Consider the following 21862-nt stretch of genomic DNA (forward strand, 5'->3'; position numbering starts at 1 on the left):
TCCTTTCTCTGTGATAACTCCAGCAGTGTCAAGTTGACACAAAACTAGCCAGTACACCTAGTGTGTCCTTTCCTCCCCATTCCTGCTGTCATCTCCTCACACTCAGAAAGCTGATACCTAAGTTACCGAAGTCTTTAAGTCCCCAGCTGCCCAGCCCCATGCTTCCTGTAACAGATATCAGAAAATTGCTTTACCACACCTTTCCTTCCTCAGATCACCTATGAATAACCAGGGCATGGCACACCTGAGTCTCTCTCACTACAGTGTAACGACCTTCGACTTAGGATTAACCAGGGAAACTCTGAATTCCTATAACTGGCTTTTAATGGCTTTAAAATCTGAGCCACCTCAACAATTCTTTTTCTTACCCAGCAAACATCAACTCAAGCATTTTGAAGTCAGAGTCCTGTCCACCTCCACAACTTACCCTGTTCACTGGCACCAGAAACACCCCTGTTTCTTCCAGCCTTATGCATCTTCTAAGACCAAAAGCAGTCCTATTGGTTGAGTAAGTTTGCATAAATTACATGATCCCACATATATCTTCTCCTTTCTAAGCACTGGGGAAATGCTTCAACCATTTCCCTTCTGTAAAAATCTAGCCACAATTCTTTACTAAAATGTACCAACTGTTCCCACTGCCCTCATCATGAGTTTTGATATCTTCAGAGAAAATTTAAGAGTCTTCTTAACTAACTGTAAACTCTTTGCACCCTTATTGTCATCCCCATACTGAACACTAAGAAGCTTTATTCTAGCATAAAGTGCCCTTACCTCTTTCTTCAGTACATCTTTCTTCCCAAGTTCTACAATGACCTGCACTGCTGTAAGAATGAATCTCCATGGCTTTCTGTTCCAATAGTACCCCATCATGTTTCTTTCAGCAAAATTAATAGAATCTTTCACCATTTAAGCTTCTTCTTTATATGTCTTACTAAAAAATAAATTGTTTACTATTGAAATCCTGATAAATTATTTTGTAATTGTTTGCATCTTGAGTTAATAGAAAAGAATATCATTTCAAAGCTACCTAACATATCAAACATTTATAACTACTCTATATGCATTAATATATTCAGCATATACAACAAGCCTGTGAATTCGGTGTGATTACTGACAGAGAAGTAAATAAATTGTCTCAAGTTTACACAGCACCAAAGCCAAGATTTGAAAACTGGCAATCAGAGTGTAACCCCTGTGTTCTGTAACTACCGCACTACACCTAAGAAGACTAGGGCGCATGCGTAGCACAAAAGTAAATAGAAACACAAATTATCAACTATTAGAAGCAAGGGATACATTAATTTGACAATCCAAACATATAACTCTCATCTAATTATCTGGTGACCTACTCCGGATCTATTACAGAAATAAAGGTAAGTTTACTAGAACCACTCTGAGACATTCAGAGACAAGGGAAATCATGTAAGGACCCATGTTTCTAAGCTTCATCAACAAGAGGAGAACACACAGTAGCTCTCCTCTTTGAAAAAACAACTCTTATCTATCTATTATCTCAGCCTTTCATGTATTTCTTCTCTCTCTAACCCCCACTTCTTTGTCCCTACTTTTTTACATAGCTATTAATTAATACATCCTCTCCATCCACAATGGTGCCTTACCTAGAAATATAAAAGACAAAGTGACCAAGATATGGAAGCATAAATCAGCAAATAAGCATGTAGAAGGTGTATCAAGTAGTCTCTTAAAATTTGCATTACAAGTAGCATCATGCCTGAGAAAAATGTAAAGCAAAGCTTTGTGTGGCAATTATGTCTAACCACTACATACATACATACATACATACATACATACATACAGAGAGAGAGAGAGAGAGAGAGAGAGAGAGAGAGAGAGAGGGAGAGAGAGAGATTAACAGATTTAACAAATGAACTCTGAATCTAGGAAGAAAATACACTAGGAACAAAATCCAACATCATGTGGCTGCTAAGAAACTTTGGTCTTTGTTTATTGGCACATCACCCACCTTTATGTCAGAAGAGCGGCTGTGCACTTGCTCTGCCTTGGAGCAAGGAGCTGAATAAGATGGAACTGAAAGACACCCACGGTGCACCTAACGTGAACGTCATAATACAGCTGAGATGGGGATGATCACTGTTTTCTTCGCTCTTAAATCCTAGTTCTTAGCAAACAAAGTCACTTTACTAAGAGCCTCTCACGGCATATGTCTCACCAAGACACAGTGCACCAAATCCAGATCAATATCAGCTAACTCCTCTAAGGGTGATATGGAAAGAATTCAAAGGCATATTTTACTTCCTATTCAGAGATGAAGTGACAGAAGCAAAGAGAGGTCAGTTAGCTTTCCAAGCCCATGCTCTAGTTACTTCCAGTTACTAACTTAAAAATTGGTGCTCCTTCATAACATCTGCCTGCTTCCTGAAGGCACACTGAAGATACAACTGTGACTCAAAGATCTGACCTATCCTCAAGGACAAATCACCAGTGTTCTTGGGAGGGTTTTTTTTTTTTTTTTGGNTTTTTGAGACAGGGTTTNTCTGTGTAGCCCTGGCTGTCCTGGAACTCACTCTGTAGACCAGGCTGGCCTCGAACTCAGAAATCCACCTGCCTCTGCCTCACGAGTGCTGGGATTAAAGGTGTGTGCCACCACGCCCGGCTTCTTGGGAGCTTTATAAAACAAGATAGATAACAGTGAAGACAAATCACAAAGAAAATACAGGGGAGGGGGTAAATAAATGATAATATATGAATTTAAGAAATAATAGCCACAAATTTAAAAAAACTGGAATTTTAAGATCCTTTTGTGTTGTGGGAATCCTACCTCCTCATTCAGACTCCAAGAGTTGTGAATAAGTGCCCAGAACCTTGAACTATTTAAAATAAATTATGCTACACACTGTAGTCAGAGACCAACTTCCCCATAGAATTCCTGTTCTCTAGAGTAAAACTTTGCCAATGGAATATGATGTAAGGACAGGATAAAGCTGTTTCAATTAATTCCATGCATAGGCATAAGATTTTAGTAATGTTGTGGGAATATAATGAAAGAAACAACTTTAAAGGATGTCCCCTGGAAATAAATACCAGACTATAAATGGCATAGCCCAAGGGCAATAACTCTGGGTAAGCAGTTAATGAAGTATGCACTACAGTCATTCAGGGTCCCCTCATCATGTCTTACTCTCCCGTTTCTACATCTAGTTAAAATGAAAGCCTTGGCTTTTCAGATGCTGGTATCACTTGTCACTGCTTGCTACAGCCACAAGTCAACCTCACCATGATCTTTGACACTGTAGCTGACAGCAAGCATTTGGGTCACATCTCCTTCAAGCTGTTTGCAAATAAAAGTTTCAAAAGCAGCATTTTTATGCTCCAATAATCTTGGTTTCCCAATCTCATAGGTTTTGGCCAGTATTGTGCTTTTATCTTCACTCAATTCTAACGTGTGTGTGTGTGTGTGTGTGTGTGTGTGTGTGTGTGCGCGCGCGCACAGTCCTTCATGACTCATTACAGTCTTTAAACAAATGACAATACATGTTAAGGCCTAAGTAAAGCCATAATGAGTCAACCCCAAGTTAAGTAGACAGAAAACAGATTTGGTTCTTTGAAAGGCTAAACAAGATCAGCGAACCCTTAGACAAAATAACAAAAGAAAAATAAAAGGGCCAATATTTTTTAATCTATCTATCAACTGATAGCATCCAAGCCCAGATAGATTCACTGCTGAATTCTGACAGACCTCTGAAGAACTAACACCAGTACTTCCCAAACTATTTTGTAAAAGATAAGGGGAAGAAATGGTACCAAGTTCTCTCTAAGAAGCCAGTATTATCCTTATATCAAAGTCATATAATATACAACAACCACGACAAAGTAAGCTAGAGGTCAATCCCCTGATGAACATAGAGACAATACTGCTTGACAAAATTATCAAAGAACAAATTCAATAATTCCCCTTATATTTTCCAGGATAGTTTGGGAAGTACTGGTGTTAATTCTTCTTCAAAGACCTGTTAGAATTCAACAATGGATTTTTCTGGGCCATAACATTTCTCAGTTGATAGACTGAAAACAATATTGATTCAATCCTTATTTGTATACTATATGAAAGATGGAGGAAAAAATGAGAAATGGAAAAGGTAATTTTTACAGACTAGAAGCCTAGATGTCTGTGTAAAAAAACACAATCAATAATAGCCAGGGCAACATGTTCCCACTATAGTCCAGCAGGAGAGTCAGGGGGATTAAATGGAGAGTGAGAAGGAAGACAGTGAAAAGAACAGAATTTGAGGAGGGACAACTAACACAAAGGGCACTTGAGGGCCCTTACTACAATACCTACTACAGTACAAGCTTCTTAAAATATGTACATATATAAAAGAAATTTAAATGGAATTACCAAGTAACTGGTGAAACAAAGCCCTGGCTGGATAACCATCTCACCATCAAATCAAACTTTCATTGCTGAGAATGGGCTACATCTAATTATTGGCCAAAAGGACTCCATGAATACTACCAAACAATTCAGGCTATTGCCACAGCTATTGGTTGCTCTCTGCAATGATGGTCCTATTGCTGAAGACAGCATTTTTATGCTATCTCCAATTGACAAGTTTACAAAGGAAAATTTTTTCAATAGGTTTCACTGGGTATATAAACCACACTGAAAGGGCAGGACATCATGTCCAGCTGTAGATGGATACATAATAAAATAACAAAACTCAATATTATTTTGGAGATATTTTATCTCATAGTGGTTTATTTGGACATTTCTTACCTTGTTGGCCCATTGTTTGTATGTTATAGTTTCTGGTTTTGTACTTTTATTGGTTTTATTTTTGTTTGTGAGTCTCTGCATGTCTATCTGTTTCTCATGCTTTTTTTCTTTTTTATGGTTTATCTGGTTTGTTTTATTTGCCTATTTGCTTTCTAAAGAGAGGAAGAAAGATATCCAGTTGGATGGATAGAAAGGTCACAAGATTCTGAGAGGAATCTGGGCCAAGATGAAGGAGAGGAAACAGTGATAAGAATATATTGTGTGAAAAATAATTTATTTCCAATGAAAGAAAAAAAACTAAAAATAGAGCCAGACACACCATTCATGGGTATTTACTAAAGGACTCCAATTCACTATATCACAAAGATACTCGTACATCAATATTTATTCTGCATTACTCACAATAGCTAAAATTGGGCATATGAATTAAGATTCAAGGAAGAGGTCTGAGCAGAGCTAACAGTTTGAGTCATTAACATGTGACTTACAGAAGGCTACATCACTTGCATACATTCATGTGTAATAGTCATGTAGTAATGAGAGATAGGGCTGTGATCACACTGGCATCTCTGTCAGGGGGTAGGATGGTACCACCACGGGATGGTAAGACAGTTAAGTGGGTAAACCTGAGTTAGAAGAACTGACAAATGAAGAGCCTGAGATTGAAGGAAGTTACTCACTGAACCACTGGGGTCCTAGAAAATGAGCTGTCCCACCCCTGACCCTAAGAGTTATTCACAGGTTTGAAGCTGAAGTAAACAAGAAGGCCTTTAGGTTCCTGCTACCCATTTCGGTAGCCATTAGTATGAGTTACATATAACATTAAGTTAATTATAATTCAACAAAGGTAATTATTTCGAGTGTTCAGTAGCCAATGCGACTTAGCACAGATACAGATATCACCATCAGAGAAGCTCCTATGAGCAATGTTGACCCAGATACTCTACAGCATCTTTGAAGCAAAAGGTTTGCCTGGGATGTGAGCACCATGAAAAGATGCTCTCTGTCTGGACAGCAGCATCTCACTAACTCTTAGAACTAAGTTTCACACATAACACATGTTCAATTGGTTTTGTTGAATAAATTATTAAATGAACACAAACCCTTAAAATAGATCATTGCTAAAGAAAATTATGTTGCAATTAGGCTGTGTGATAGCACCAAACCACTATAAATAATACTTGTAGAAAAGAATTTTTATTTTTTTTTTTTACATTTTACATGAGGAACTGCAATAGATCTGATGCCATATGACACTTTGATCCATTCTCCTATTCCTCTTTGGGATTATGGAAAAGACCTAGGAACAGAACAAAATTAAATTCATATTTTTAGGTGAACACAAAATAAAATACTTCAATTTCCAGCCTCATTAATGAGGACTGTGTGACAATTTTCTCAGATAATACAGAAACAAAAATGTTGTGTGGTGTACTTGAAGAATCTCTTTGAAGCAAAAAAGATCCTTTTATCCTTCTCTTTCTTAAAGCATATGAATTCAAAATGTTTTTTATCTAACAACCTCACATGATGACTAAAACTTAAACTTTTTAAATTAAATTTAGGACTGAGTTCATCAGGCTTTCACTACAATGGGCCTATGATCACTACCACATTAGATTACCTTCAGTCAGTGCTGGACTTTCTATCTCTGTACTTTGTAATTCTAGATCATTAACTATCTCTTTTTATGCTAATATTTGACCAAAACTTAAAGATCCAAACACTCAATAGGAAAAGAAGAGAAAGCTATATACAGAGTAGGTTCCAGCATTCTGCAATTTTTCTTGGAAAAAATGCATGTTATTTATATTTTAACGTGACAGATCAGTGAGAGATTACAGTGCTGAAATGATATAATTAGACTGTCACTATTTCTTTAATTGAAGTTTTTCTTTAATTTTCACAAGCTTCTTTTTTTAACAAATGGTTAGCCCTGAAAACAAACATGGAAGTAATATTATATAGACTGAGTAGGTTGTGTTTAAGAATATGTATGTGTATATGTATACATACATGACTATAACAACAATTAATGAAAAATAGGCCATGGTTTTGAAAGACAGCAGGAGGAATATAAAGGAGTGCATAGAGGAAGGGAGTGAAAATGGAAATAACGTAATTATATTACAATCTCAAAAATAAAAGAATTAATTTAAAAACAATGGAAAAATATTTTCCTTTAATCTCTGTGATTTCTTCCGTTGAGAGTAGAACAAAGAGAATAATGAGCTCTCAGTAGACCCATAACCCTCAATAGGTGAGATAATTTCTGAAAATGTTGATAGTTCACCGGAACAGACTTTATCAAGCTGTACAGTCCCCAGCCACTCAGAAGTCGCTGATAAAGTCCTATGTGTAGCTTTAACTAAAGAATCCTAACCTGTACAGGAGTGAGGAACTTTATCACAACTCTATCAACTGGAATGTCTATGTCATCTTGGACATTATAGGAGGGCCTAAGTTTCTTATATGCCAAAAAGTCACAAGAACTGAAATTATTCATGGAAATTGTCTATTGATTATAATTAGTGTATGATATAAGACTCTAAGAACATCAGAATAATAAAAAAAAATCCTTGGATGTAATTTTAAATGATACATTTTTCCAGATAAGAAGAGATAATCAGATTGAAAGCCTTATTCCACAGTGTCCCCTGATTAATTCCTTTGACTGGTTTCCTTTCTAAATTAAGTGTAAATAACTTCCTTTTTAAGTTATTATCCTGGGGTATTTTAAATAAATAAGACAAAAGGAAGCAGCAGAAGAAACTTTACTTAAAATGTACTTGTGAAAATATTCTCCTTGTACTGGGTGCAGCTGGGTGCAGCTGGGTGCAGCTGGGTTAAGGAATATTTCCTAGTATTTTTAGATTAGGTATTGATAATAGTGTCAACAATTAATTAAGTGTTTCAAAACAGATAGCAAAGAGGATGAAGAATTTTTCCAACATGAGAATGTTAGGATCAAAGTGATAGGCATGCCAATTACCCTGATCAGACAGATTACTAAACATTTCATAGATGTATTGAGATATTATACTATACCCCATAATTATATGTTACCAAGTATCATTTAAAATACACTTTTCTTACTTTGGGAAAAAATACATTTTTTTTATTTAATAACAAAATTTCTTCTTTCTCCTTCCTCCCACCAAACTCTCCCATATACCTTTCCCCACTCTCCTTCAAATCCATGGCCTCTTTTTCTAAATTGTTACCATGTGCATATAGAACCTGTTCAGTCTGTACACTGTTACTTACATGTATGTTTTCAGGGCTGACCTAAAACTATAAATTTTTAATGGGCTTTACATTTTTACTTGGCTTGAATATTCAAATTACTCCAGCCATAATAGAAGCAGGTATCAGGAAGATAATCACGTTCCATAAGATTACAGAGAGGTGGCTCGGTGCTGTGCTTGTACGCAATGCTAGGACACCATGCAGTTTTGACCTACTAAGGACATATCGAAATAATCTGATGTCCTTATTTTTTGGTCACCATTTTTTAATATCTCATAGAAAATAGGTCCACTTCAACAATAGGTTATGGTTTTTTTTTAATCATTAGCTCTCCTTCACTTCATACCTATATTCTTTTTTCCCCACAATTTCCTCACAGCATTTTTCACCTCTGCATTTCTGAGTGTGTAGATGATGGGATTCAGCATGGGGGTCACAACCGTGTAAAACACAGCCACAAGCTTGTCTTCAGTGAAACTAGAGGAAGGTCGCATGTACAGGAAGATGGCGGGTCCAAAGAACAAGAGAACCACTGTAATGTGAGAGGCACAGGTGGAGAGGGCCTTGCGTCTCCCCTCTGCAGAATGCTTCCTTAAGTTGACCAGGATGATGACATAGGAAGACACCAAGACAAGGAAGGAACACAGTGCAATTAAGCCACTATTGGCCATTACAATGACACTCTCCACAAATGTGTCAGTGCAAGCCAGCTTGAATAATGGCTGCAGGTCACAGAAATAGTGGTCAATCACATTGGGACCACAGAAGGGCAACTGAATAGAGATAAGAACCTGGATTATAGAATGTAAAAAGCCCCCCAGCCAAGAAACAGCCACCAGCATGTGACACACTTGACGACTCATGATGTTCATGTAATGAAGAGGTTTGCAAATGGCCACATAGCGGTCATAGGCCATCACCACTAGCAAAAATATTTCAGCCACTCCCAAGAAATGGAAGAAGAATATCTGAGCCAGACAGCCCTTCAGAGAGATGGTTTTAACCTTAGCAAGTAAGTCAGTGATGAACTTAGGGACAACAGTAGAGGAGTAGCAGATCTCCACCAGGGACAAGGAGCTGAGGAAGATGTACATGGGAGAACGCAGACTCTGACTGACACTGACCATTGTAACAATGAGACCATTGCCCAACACTGTGGCCAGGTACACGGGAAGGAACAGCACAAAGCACACCTTCTGCACCTCTGGATCCTGGAAAAGGCCAGCGATGATTAGTTCAGTCACGTTATTTTCCCTGGCCATGGGTTCAGTTGAGGACTAGTGAACATCAAGCAGTAAGTGTCCTAAAATAAAACATTGTAGCACCAGTTACATCATTTACAGGATGTCAGAGAAAACAACCCACTAACTAATCATTCCACTAGCCAACATGTAATAATTCAGAATTCAACATAGTTCACTAACATTTTATGCCATTTTGCTTTACTTAGTTTTATGATTGGAAAATAGAAACCCATAGAAATGATTACTTGCCCATAACCACACATTTTGAATTTGGGCAGCCATTCAAGTCTAGAACATATATTTGTACACTCTTTACTGCATTTTGATACCTCTTCTTGGAGAATTCCCTTGACATTATTTCTTCACATCTATTCTTTATTTTTTTTATTCTATGTCTCGAGGAGTATCCATTTTCTATTTCAATATATTAATATAGGTGAGGTGAAAATATGTCTCACCAGTAATTTATGATTATCATTATCACTATAAAATATAAAAAGAAACACTCAATTAAAAGTCAATCAGGGCTTATTACTTAGAAAGGTAATTAGCAGAAGAGAAACACCAAGTGCTAATGTAAAAGTTATGGTTGGTCTCATATTCCATTGTAAACAAGAAAACCAGTACAACCACTCTAGAGAACAAACTGCCATCAAATGTATGTACAGGTACTTCCATCAGTATGCTGCAAGGAGAGTCTAACTCTACACACAAGTGTTGGGAGCAGTGTATGGGGCCATTTGGAAACTGCTTTTGATGCAATTTTCCCAAACTTCACATTCAGGAAAACTATCTTGGTATCTTAAAGTCAGTCAAGGTCACAGTGTGTAAATATTGTAAATCATGAAACACAACAGATCAGACCTTTTTTTATATTAAGAAGCATCATTTGCAGGTATATGACTTGATAGAGATGATCACGAGAGATTTTTCTTCCCTGATACAGTAATAAAACACTCCCAGCCACACCCTTCCCAAGGAGACAGGACGAACTTGGTAGAGATTTGGCATAGACAGGCCCTTACCCTCTCCTACTGTTAAATGAATATTTCAGATAATATACTTCATGTGCTTCTGTATATGTAGAGTATAAGCATGACAGTGTGTTTGGTCAGGTACAGCCAATGCTGCCATGCCTGTGTATTTATGTTTGCCTAACTCTTGAATAAACTGTACAAAAGCTACTTGGGACAAATATAAGCCACCATCTTCCTTACCTTCTTTATCACTAACAAGGCAACGCTTTCTGCTCACTCTAGTGCCTCTGTTCTGAATTACTTCAGTGTTACATGAGGCAAAGATATTAAATTTCCTACAAACATAGAATTATTAATTATACTATTTTAAAGAGAAAAATATAATAGAGAGAGAGAGGAGAGAGAGAGAGAGAGAGAGAGAGAGAGAGAGAGAGAGAGAGAGAGAGAGAGATCAAAGCTATGGTAGTATTATTTATCTACCCAAATAGAAGACATACTGTCTTACTTTCTTGAACAAGCACCTGTTATGTGACCCAGAAAATGCCAAATATAGACTAAATGAACCAGTCATTCATTAACAACATCCATAGAAAAGGCATGAGAAGAGTTAAAATTAAGTATGACCTTTTTAGAAATTTTAAGTATACTAGAACAAATAATGAGACATCACTTATAGATAGGATAATTGAGTAGATCCACAGTGTTTTTGGGCTTCATCCCAAATTCCTTTAGAAATTACCCTTGTCTCTGAAAATAACTGTGTGTGTGTGTGTGTGTGTGTGTGTGTGTGTGTGTGTGTGTGTGTGTGTGTGTGTGTGTTTCCCTGACTCCTTCTCTCTCTCTTCCTGCCCCCACTTACCCATCCTAACTCTTTGCTATTTAAATGATAGAGAAATAACTCCTGCTTTGCTTTATACTAGAATATATACAGAATATGGCTAGTGAAAACTATGAGACATTTGATGTATTAATGTGACTGACACTGAGTAAAGTAATAGAGCCTGTATCAATCACAGGTTCCATCGGGTTATCCCCAAATAGTACTTTAAAGAATGCATAATTGTAAAAGAATTTTGGCATCATTAAATTTTATGCTATGAATTTTATACCATAAGAAAAGTCATGATCTTAGTTCTTTTCTCTTCCCTAACCACCTTATCTCAAAAATAACTTCTCTTGGCTCTAAGAAAACATTTGACTAGCCCAACACCTTATATCAGCTGATAAATTCTGTATCGTGCATTTAGTCACGACACCTACCTTTATGTCTGAGCAGCTGCTTTATACTCTTATGCTTCCTTGGAACAAAAAGAAAAATTGGACAGTATGAATTTCAGATACACTCAATGTGTCTCCAAGTTAGCATCATGTTAGGCACCTTGCTGGAACACATCACTACTAGGGTTTATTCAGACTTAGGAAAATAGAGCTTGGAGAATAGCTGGATTGTTGCCTGAAAATGCTGATCCTGGAGTAAGCAAGATCTATAAAATAATACTACCAACTAGCTGAATTCTCACCAAAGACCCTCAGAGCATACCCAACTAAGCCACTCTGGGCAGGGGAAGCAGGGGAAGTGCTGAAAAGAATGTAAAAAAAGATTATTCTAACTTCTTCTATTCATATATAAGGTGACACAGGCTAAAAGAGGACAATTAACTTCCCAAAACCACACTCTAATAATTTTCCAGGTACTATCTAAGGAATCATTGTTCTTTCAAAAAAAAAAATACTAGGCTATCATTGGTGATAGGGGGTGATTATTCTTACTATAGTTAAGGAGTTAGCTTTATCTCCCAGAACATACCAAAAAGTATCTTGGTAGCTTTTGAAAACAAAATGCAGTAAAGTTTAATATAAATGATGAAATGGGAAAGAAAATTCAGGACTGTGTTCAAATCTGTATTTGGAGTTGTAATTTTTAAGAAAGAAAGTCCTTAAGAATAGTAAACTCAAGGATTTCTGAGATCCTGTTTGATAAAGAACTACCCACCACACAAAATCGAAGCACTGGAACTGAATGCTCGCATACATGAGATGTTCATAGTAAATCAACCCTCGTGTTACCAAGGGACCAACTTCCCCATGGAATTTCTTTTCCCTCTAGTAAAACTTGCCAAATGAAGTATGGCTTGAAGAAAATATTAAAATCTATTCCAATTATTTTGCTGTCACTTTCATTGCTTTGCATACAGTAGAGAGAAAGAAAATGAAGTGTTGAAATCCGGGAGTGTTTGACTAAACTTGCCAACTAAAAATTAATCCCAAGTGAGTAAGGAAAGAAAAGACAGCTGGCTATTGGGCAGGTGCTGGACTGATAAGCATCAGATTCACTACCCACCTTCAGCTATGCCACCCCACATCCCCTTCCTATTCCTCATTACCTACATTTCTCATTTTAGTAAGTGTTCACTTTATCTGTCATTGCTGTAATCTTCAAAAGCTACCTTCATGCATTTTGTGCAGTTTGTGTATAAAAAACACATAGACTCTTTGTGGCTCTGTCCCTCTGTCAACAACGGTGGTCCAATCATGGAATATAGCAGGAATTTCTTCTGAAAGTGATGCCTTTTGTTGATCCATTCATTCTCCCATCATTTAACAAATATAATATTGAATTCTGTGATGTTCTGAGCACTGTTTAGGTACTGGATATTACACTGAAAAAAAAGAAAACACCACTTGAACAAATTAAGGATGCACCATCCTTAATTTCCCTTTTAGAGTATAACAGAGGTAGAGAGAAAATGGAAAAATTATTCCAGACATGCAATTCAGTCCTTCGATGGGTAGAAAGAGAAAAAAATAAATAAAGATGACAAGAAATACTAATGGACATAACCACATGATAAGACCCTAATTGCTGACAATGTCACATATTTTGACACCCAGATATAGAAAAAGCAATCTGGAGCCAACTGGGAAACTTCCTTCCTGCTGCTCAGCTTTCATGGTGCCAAAGAGACATTGCATATGCAGGCTGCTGAAGAGAAACAGCATCAGTTATCTTTCCTGGTGCTGGACATACGTGCTACAGTACTTTCTCACCAGAAACTCCATTGTGGCGTGGAATTCTAAACAAACCCATGCTTGTCCAGCGAGGTGCCGGCATCTGCAGTATCTGTTGCTAGCCCTGAGCGGCGGTCATGCCCAGCCTCCACCGCTAGCTTGGTGCCAAGCCGCTCGGTCTCTGAGCTATCAGCAGCCAAACAACTGCCAACCCCGCGGCTTGGCTCTACCCATGCCATGGCTGCCACGCAGCTGTGCCCTCTCACTCGCCTACCTGAATTGTCGCAAATGGATGAATGGAAAACAGCAGATAATCTTAATTTTAAATTAACATAAATGACACAACCGCGGGACTCGGAACCTATTGTTCTAAACTCATCATCTATTATTCTATGTTGGAAATTCTTCTGGTGGTAGAAGCCACCACTGGGTCTGACAATTCCCTGGCCTACGTCCTGCACATTATCTTGCTCTCCACCTCCCTGACAAAGGGCATTCCTTTTCTCCTTCGTCCCCTCTTCCTCTCTCAGACCCAGAAAGCCTGCCTCCTTATCTTCGCCCAGTGATTGGCTTCTTGTCTTTATTAGTCAATCAAATAGTTAGGGGAAATCCCCCTACACTACATATTCACTGGAACAGTAGCAACATAACGGCTATAGAGTAACAATCTGGTCTCTGAATGGATTTGAGGCCTGTTCACTCATGACTGGTCAAAAGACCATGGCTGGGTAGGTCATAGATCCTAGGGTACAAATTATTATAACTGTTGTTGTTTTGTTGTTGTTGCTGCTGTTGTTATTGTTATTACTAATAGCCATGTCGTCAAACTACTTTCTAAATGTTTGTTTATGTTTATGATGTTTGTGCTTATGTTTATGTTTATTCTGACAGACCTAGGGTGCTTTCAACCCTGGTCATAAAAATCCTTCTGCAGTGGGCAGTAGTCAATACCTCCAGTTCCTGGTCACCCAGGGAGTTTTGGTCATGGGCTCCCTCTCGTGGCATGGACCTCAAATTAGACCAGTCATTGGTTGGCCATTCCTACAAGTTCTCTTCCTCTGTTGTCCCCTATACATCTTACAGGTAGGACAAATTGAAGGTCGAAGGTTTCTTGACTGGATCGAAAGTTGCTAGTGTTGCCTTAGTAGATTCTAAGGAATTTCTGCTGAACAACACTTCCACACTGCCCTTCGAATACCCTTCAACTCCAGTCTTCTCTTTCCATACTCTACCTCTCCATCCCTCCCCGACCACCTGATCCCTCCTGCTCCCAGTGCCACCAGCACCCAGTCCACCTGCAAAGTCTACTCTATTTCCCCCTCCCAGGGAGATCCACTCATATTCCTCAGGGCGATCCTTGTTACTTCTCCTCTCTGGGTCTGTGGATCAGAGAGTGATTATCATTTACCTAACAACAAATATCGGCTTATAAGTGAGCACATAACGTGTTTGTCTCTCTGGGTCTGGGTTTTAATACTTTGACAAAATCAACAACTCAAAGCTCTCAAATGTTAGTAGATTGCTCAGATTTCTGTTAATTAAAGATATATGCACACATGTGTGTGTATATATACATATATATATATACATATATATTTGGGTTAGATTTTTTTTATTTACTTTGAAAGGTTTACTTGGGTTTTTATTTATGTGCGTGTTTCTTTTTTATTAGATATTTTCTTCATTTACATTTCAAATGCTATCCCAAAAGTCCCCTATCCCCACCCCACCCCGCTCCCCTAGCCACTCACTCCAACTTCTTGGCCCTGGCCTTCCCCTGTTCTGGGGCATATAAAGTTTGCAAGACCAAGGGGCCTCTCTTTTGGATTAGGTTTTAATTGAAATTAAATTTGTGTATACAACATGCTCTGATCATGGCTCTTTTCATTTATCTCTTCTAAGATCCTCCTAACCTCTAAATCCATGCAGTTCCTCTCTGACAACCTGTCTATCTACCCATCCGTCTATCTATCCCTCTATATATCCATCTGTACTGGCTAGTTTTGTGTCAACTTGACACAGCTGGAGTTATCACAGAGAAAGGAGCTTCAGTTGGGGAAATGCCTCCATGAGATCCAGCTGTAAGGCATTTTCTNAATTAGCGATCAAGCGGGGAGGTCCCCTGGTGGGTGGTGCCATCTCTGGGCTGGTAGTCTTGGATTCTGTAAGAGAGCAGGCTGAGCAAGTCAGTGGAAGCAAGCCAGTAAGGAACATCCCCTCCATGACCTCTGCATCAGCTCCTGTTTCCTGCCCTGCTTGAGTTCCAGTCCCGACTTCCTTGGTGATGAACAGAAGTATAGAAGTGTAAGCCGAATAAATCCTTTCCTCCCAACTTGCTTCGTGGTCATGATAGTGCACGCCATTAATCCCAGCACTCGGGAGGCAGAGCAAGCGGATTTCTGAGTTTGAGGCCATCCTGGTCTACAGAGTGAGTTCCAGGACAGCCAAGGCTACACAGAGAAACCATGTCTCGAAAAACCAAAAACAACAACAACAACAAAAAAAAAATAGGCAAATTTAAAAATAAATTCTGGGAGGAGACGGAGAGCGAACAGTCGTGTGGTTCCTTGCTGTCGTAGCTCCGGCATCTGGCGTAGACTCGCAGTAGGAGAGGCCATCTCTTCTCTCTCTCCTGCCTCTTGTGAGATTTTTTTTAATCTTCAGCTACATTTTCAGCTTTGTGAGAAACCTCATCATCAAAGGAGATGGCTAGCAACGGTACCAACAAGACAGATCCTCGATCCATGAATTCCCATGTATTCATTGGGAATCTCAACACTCTGGTGGTCAAGAAGTCTAATGTGAAGACCATCTTTTCAAAGTATGGCAAAATTGTGGGTTGCTCTGTCCATAAAGGCTTTGCCTTTGTCCAGTATGTTAATGAAAGAAATGCCCAAGCTGCTGTAGCTGGAGAGGATGGCAGAATGATCGCTGGCCAGGTTTTAGATATTAACCTGGCTGCAGAGCTAAAAGTGAACCAAGGAAAAGCGGGTGTGAACCGATCTGCAGCAGAGATGTACGGTTCCTCATTTGACTTGGACTATGACTTTCAACGGGATTATTATGACAGGATGTACAGTTACCCAGCACGTGTTCCTCCTCCTCCTCCTATTGCTNGAGCTGTGGTGCCTTCCAAACGCCAGCGTGTTTCAGGGAACACCTCANGAAGGGGCAAAAGTGGATTCAATTCGAAGAGTGGACAACGGGGATCTTCTTCCAAGTNTGGAAAGTTGAAAGGTGATGACCTTCAGGCCATTAAAAAGGAGCTGACTCAGATAAAACAAAAGGTGGATTCTCTTCTGGAAAGCCTGGAAAAAATTGAAAAAGAACAAAGCAAGCAAGCCGACTTGTCCTTCTCATCCCCAGTAGAGATGAAGAATGAGAAGTCTGAAGAAGAGCAGAGCAGCGCCTCTGTGAAGAAGGATGAGACTAATGTGAAGATGGAGTCTGAGGCAGGTGCAGATGACTCTGCTGAGGAGGGTGACCTGCTGGATGATGACGATAATGAAGATCGGGAGGGATGACCAGCTGGAGTTGAAAGATGATGAAAAATAGCCTGAGGAAGGAAAAGATGACAGAGACAGCGCCAATGGGGAGGATGACTCTTAAGCACATAGTGGAGCTTAGAAATCTTATCCCATTATTCATCTACCTAGGCTCTTGTAGAATCTTCTGCACATTCTCACTGTTGTCCCTCCTTACCCTTCCTGTGGTCATTAATTCATGATTGCCCTGTGCCTAGTTACATTTCCGCTTCCTTTGATGCTCCTTGGTAGTTTTGTTAAGTCTTACCCTGTAAATTTTGCTTTAATTTTGATGCCTCTTTGACTTAACAATAAAAAGTTGTATGGTTTTTATCAACTGTCTCCAAAATAATCTCTTGTTATGCAGGGAGTACAGATCTTCCCATTCATGATTTCAGTAGTTGCTTCCCTAACTGCAGAGGCATCTCATTTACTTGTAACCCCGAGAGCAGCTTTGCATTAGAAGTGTGTGTTTTCCCTCACATGAGTGGGACTGTTACAACATGAATGGAAGCATGTATTTTTGTGAATGGGAGTAGGCATGTCAAATGCATCTTACAGCAAAATAGTGTAATAGTCTTAATATTTGTTTTCTAAAGTTATACCATGGGTTATTTTTGTGAAGAGCCTGATGTTTGGGATCTTTTTCTCAAAAATAAACAGTTCCTTACTAAACCAGGAATTCAAAGGAAAGAAAATTTTTTAATTACAATTTTTTTAATAGCAGCCTCCACAAATTGTTAGGTTGTATTAAATACAATTTCATTGAGTTACTATCATGCATACCAATATATATGAATAAAAGTCATTTTGAGACCAATGTTAACTTTAAATATTTTTGACACGAAGTGCTTGAATGTTTCAGTTACTGATTAAAACCCAGGTTCATTTATTGGATTCTCAACCTGTACCTCAAAAGTTTCAAAATCGGAAAGCGTTTGTCTTTCCCATTTTATACAGCATTTGCCTTCCTGAGAGCTGAGACTGTAACAAGAGTTAAAACTATTCATGTGACATATTCTGACTTTTACCCCTTTCTTGATTTGTCTGAGTTAGCTTGGAACATTTTGCTGCATAAGACCTAACATAAGGCTAAAGGTGTAAACAGGTTTGGGGGCTTGTTTATTTATTTTTGTATAGCAGGCTATAAAAATCTTTTATGCACACAGACTTCCTATGTCTCAAAAAGATCCTGTTCTGTATATATAGCATACAGTGCAAGTTTATGCTTTCATACTAGGCATTGTAGGCAGAAGTTCCTTGATGATAACTGATAATAAAACTGAGTAGAGACTGATCTAGGGGCTACCCTTGGCTCCAGTGTGCAAATATAAAAATGACTTTTATTGTGACCCTCTATGCCCCCTCCCCCTATCTTGATATTGTCTTGGGTTTTTGAGGAATTGGCTAGATATCAGAGGTTCAAGATGCTAATAAATAAAACCTGTTTAAATATGCTGTTAAAAATAAATAAATAAATAAATAAATAAATAAATAAATAAATTCTGTTTTCTTTTAAATTTGGTGTTTTGTTTCTAGTGATGTCAAAACAAAGTGAATACCTGATCTTAATGGATATACAAGCTCTTGTCTCCCAGACAATGAGGAACACCATGAGGATTTTTTGACCATTCAAATAGAGTAGACACTGTCATCCTGTGAGGTTTCTGACATCTCAAGGGTCACTGATGAAGTTCTATCCATAGTTTCCACTGCAAAAACAAAACCCTCACAGAAGTGAAGGATGCTCTGACAGCCAGCATCCTAAATACCTAGCCTACTCAACATAAGACATCAAAAGAAATGGAAGGTCTCTCCACTCTATTTAGTTCAGGATCTAATATTTTGAAATATACCTTAACAAAGCATAAAAGTATTCAACATAAAATATAATATAGGGGATATGTTATAGTCAATACTCACTTGACAAATAATCAACTAATTCCTAAGATCCCAGGTTCCTATCTACACACTTGAAATTAATTGGATAATAAATTATGTTTACCATCATCCCCCCACCAAATATGAATGAAATTTCAAACAGTTTTGGTCTGCAGTGGAATTAAGACCTATTCTGAGTAGATCCACATCTCAGAAAGACCAGTTGTGGACATGAAGTTGTCATTCAAAATAAAACTGATGACCAGCACAATGATGATATAGTTAATTTTTATTGAGTATCATGTTCCTTCCTAAGAACTTAGCATGTATATTATCTGATTTACTGCTCAGAGTAATCCTATGAGTTTACTCATGGTATTGATATAATTTTAATTTAATCATAAAAATGTTGTTGACAAAGGTTAAGGAATAAGTATCTCAGATTGTGCCTGACAGACAATTGGATTAGCCTAATGAGATTCAGAGACAGAGGAAATGATGGGGTGCCAGCACATAAATGGTCAAAGTATTTGAAGTGAATTGATATTGCAAGGTTTCACACTCAACAAGAGCTTATGGGGAGTCAACTTGTGGGCAGAGTAGTAGGAACTACAAAGGAGAAGAAACAATACACAATTGGGCACATGACAGTTTAAAGTCTAAGAAACATATATGGATAATCACAATGAAAGTGACCATGGTTCTATCGTGTAAGTCTAAAATGGCTATGAAAAGGAGACCTGAGTCTACCTTAGGGTAGACGTGCAAGGGTGTTTGCAGGAGACTTTCTACGAAAGATGATTTTAATTAACCTAGGTTTGAAAATAGATATAAGATTTTGCCATGTGATAAAGGAAAGGAAAGTTATTCCATGTGGGATAAGCAGAATTTTTGATGATCAAGATGAGATGACAAAGGTAGAAGACAATAATCAGCATAGTCATTAAGAAAAGAAAGAAGTACTTGTCTACATTAGAAGAGAAAAACAGATTAATATTCTCATGGGCAAATATCCCATGATAATTCCATTGCTTGACTCCCTCTCTAAGCACAAATTGAGAAAAAGAAAAATCCTACTAAAAACAGATCTCATTTCAATAAGAACAAAAACCAAGGCATATTTTTAATTTTGTTGTAGACTCTTAGTTGTCCTTTTGGTTCAAGAACATTCGTATAGCATTTTTCATTTCTGTATTCCTTAGTGTATAGACAATGGGGTTAAGCATAGGGGTAATAACAGTGTAGAACACGGATACAAGCTTGTCTTCAGTGAAGCTGGAGGAGGGTCTCATATAAATAAATGCACCAGGCCCAAAGAACAGGATGACCACTGTGATGTGTGAGGCACAGGTGGAGAGGGCCTTGCGTCTCCCTTCTGCAGAATGCTTCCTCAAGCTGATTAGGATGATAGCATAGGAGGACACCAAGATGAAGAGAGAGATTATAGAGATTAAACCACTGTTGGCCATCACAATAATACCCTCCATAAAGGTGTCAGTGCAGGCAAGCTTAAATAATGGCTGCAGGTCACAGAAGTAGTGGTCAATCACATTGGGACCACAGAAGGGCAATGGAATAGTGATGATGATCTGGATTATGGAGTGAAAGAAGCCCCCCAGCCAGGAGCCAGCCACCAGCATGTAACACACCTGACGACTCATGATGTTCATGTAATGAAGAGGTTTGCAGATAGCCACGTAGCGGTCATAGGCCATCACCACTAGCAAAATTACTTCAACAACCCCAAAGAAATGGGAGAAAAATATCTGAGTCAGACAGCCCTTCAGAGAGATGGTTTTAACCTTAGCAAGTAAGTCAGTGATGAACTTAGGGGCAACTGTAGAGGAGTAGCAGATCTCCACCAGGGACAAGGAGCTGAGGAAGAAGTACATGGGAGAATGTAAAGTCTTACTGATGCTGACTGCCACAACAATAAGACCGTTGCCCAGCAATGTGGCCAGGTACACAGGAAGGAAAAGCACAAAGCACACCTTCTGCACCTCTGGATCCTGGAAAAGGCCAGTGAAAATTAACTCAGTTACATTATTTTCGTTGGCCATGAAGTCAGCTCACGTGTGTTGGACATCAGATAATAGGAAGGCTGAAAAAAAGTCAAAGCATTGCAGCACAAGTTAATTTCACTAACAGCATTCTCAAAAGCTCAGGCTGGTTTGCTAAATACTTACTGCTCAGCCAGGACATTCTTATTCAGCATTAAATGTTACAACTCTAGTGGTTTAATTTATTATATTTTAATTTCATTTAGCTATTAACAGAAAATAGTAGTCCAGAGAAGTGTTTATTTATCCATAGTCACACAAAAAATGTAACTCAGAATGAGTCTTTCTAACTTTCAGCTCAGGTATCTCTCTAGTTATCACAAGGCATTATGAATTTAAGAGTTCAAGATACATTCAAGGTAGATAGATGGGGAGATGGATACATAGATCATGTATTTGTATTATCTTCATTGCATTCAATAGGTCTTCCTCTTGCATATTCCTATTGATGCCATTCTGCTCCAATTCCAATGCTTCATATTCATATGACTTGGTCATTCATAAAGAATAGACATTCATTAGCTCATAGTTCTGCAAGCTGAGAAGACCAAAGCAAGCTCAGAATCAACGGGCTTGCCTTCCCTCTGTGCCGTGGCATGGCAGAGATATCATATGGTGACTCAGAGCAAACAAGGGGAAAAGCCCCTCTGCAGCAATGCCGCTCAATCTTCACGCCTACTGATGCATAAGCAGAATAGGCCAACTTGGTTCAGTCACCAACTAGAGATCAAACTCCAGAAATCATAAACTCACCAGGAAGTAAAACTACACTCTATAGAGAACTATTTTCCTGTTCCCTCTGACCTTTTCCAATGTCTTCCATGCTGTGTCCTGTCCTCAGCTGTGACAGTCCTCAATTTACTCAAGACAGAATCCTCTACATCTTCTAACAAATGTTCACATCTCTGAAAGTATTAGAATAACTGAATTCTCCACACTCTTCTACAATCATTTCCCACCTTCTACCACTGAGTCTACTGAGAGCCAGTCATTACAAAGGGACAGAGAAATTTCTCAATAGCTCAGTATGATTCAGAAAGTAGGAGCAATAGAAAGAATAGATACAGAAAACACAGCGCTGATGAAAGGGAAAAGGTTATGTTTCCAGACACAGTAAGGTTGATATCCATATGAACTCACAGAAAGTGTCAGCATGCAC

At 38.5% G+C, this 21862-nt stretch overlaps 3 protein-coding genes across 3 annotated transcripts; 1 reads left to right on the plus strand and 2 right to left on the minus strand.

Annotated features, from left to right (window-relative positions):
- Positions 1-8285: 8285 nt before the first annotated feature.
- LOC110318680 (olfactory receptor 142-like) lies at positions 8286-9296 on the minus strand. Its single transcript, XM_021193885.1, has one exon. It carries the CDS (start codon positions 9268-9270, stop codon positions 8344-8346), a length of 927 nt encoding a protein of 308 aa, XP_021049544.1. The 5' UTR covers positions 9271-9296; the 3' UTR covers positions 8286-8343.
- Positions 9297-15943: 6647 nt separating this feature from the next.
- LOC110318872 (heterogeneous nuclear ribonucleoprotein C-like) lies at positions 15944-16890 on the plus strand. The gene has a single exon (XM_021194193.2). It carries the CDS (start codon positions 15944-15946, stop codon positions 16760-16762), a length of 819 nt encoding a protein of 272 aa, XP_021049852.1. The 3' UTR covers positions 16763-16890.
- Positions 16891-19785: 2895 nt separating this feature from the next.
- On the minus strand, positions 19786-20703 carry LOC110318827 (olfactory receptor 142). The gene has a single exon (XM_021194110.1). The coding sequence runs from the start codon at positions 20701-20703 to the stop codon at positions 19786-19788; it is 918 nt and encodes a 305-aa protein (XP_021049769.1).
- Between the last annotated feature and the right edge of the window lie 1159 nt (positions 20704-21862).

This window comes from Mus pahari, chromosome 3 (genome assembly GCF_900095145.1).
Source record: "Mus pahari chromosome 3, PAHARI_EIJ_v1.1, whole genome shotgun sequence".
NCBI classification, from domain to species: Eukaryota; Metazoa; Chordata; class Mammalia; order Rodentia; family Muridae; genus Mus; species Mus pahari.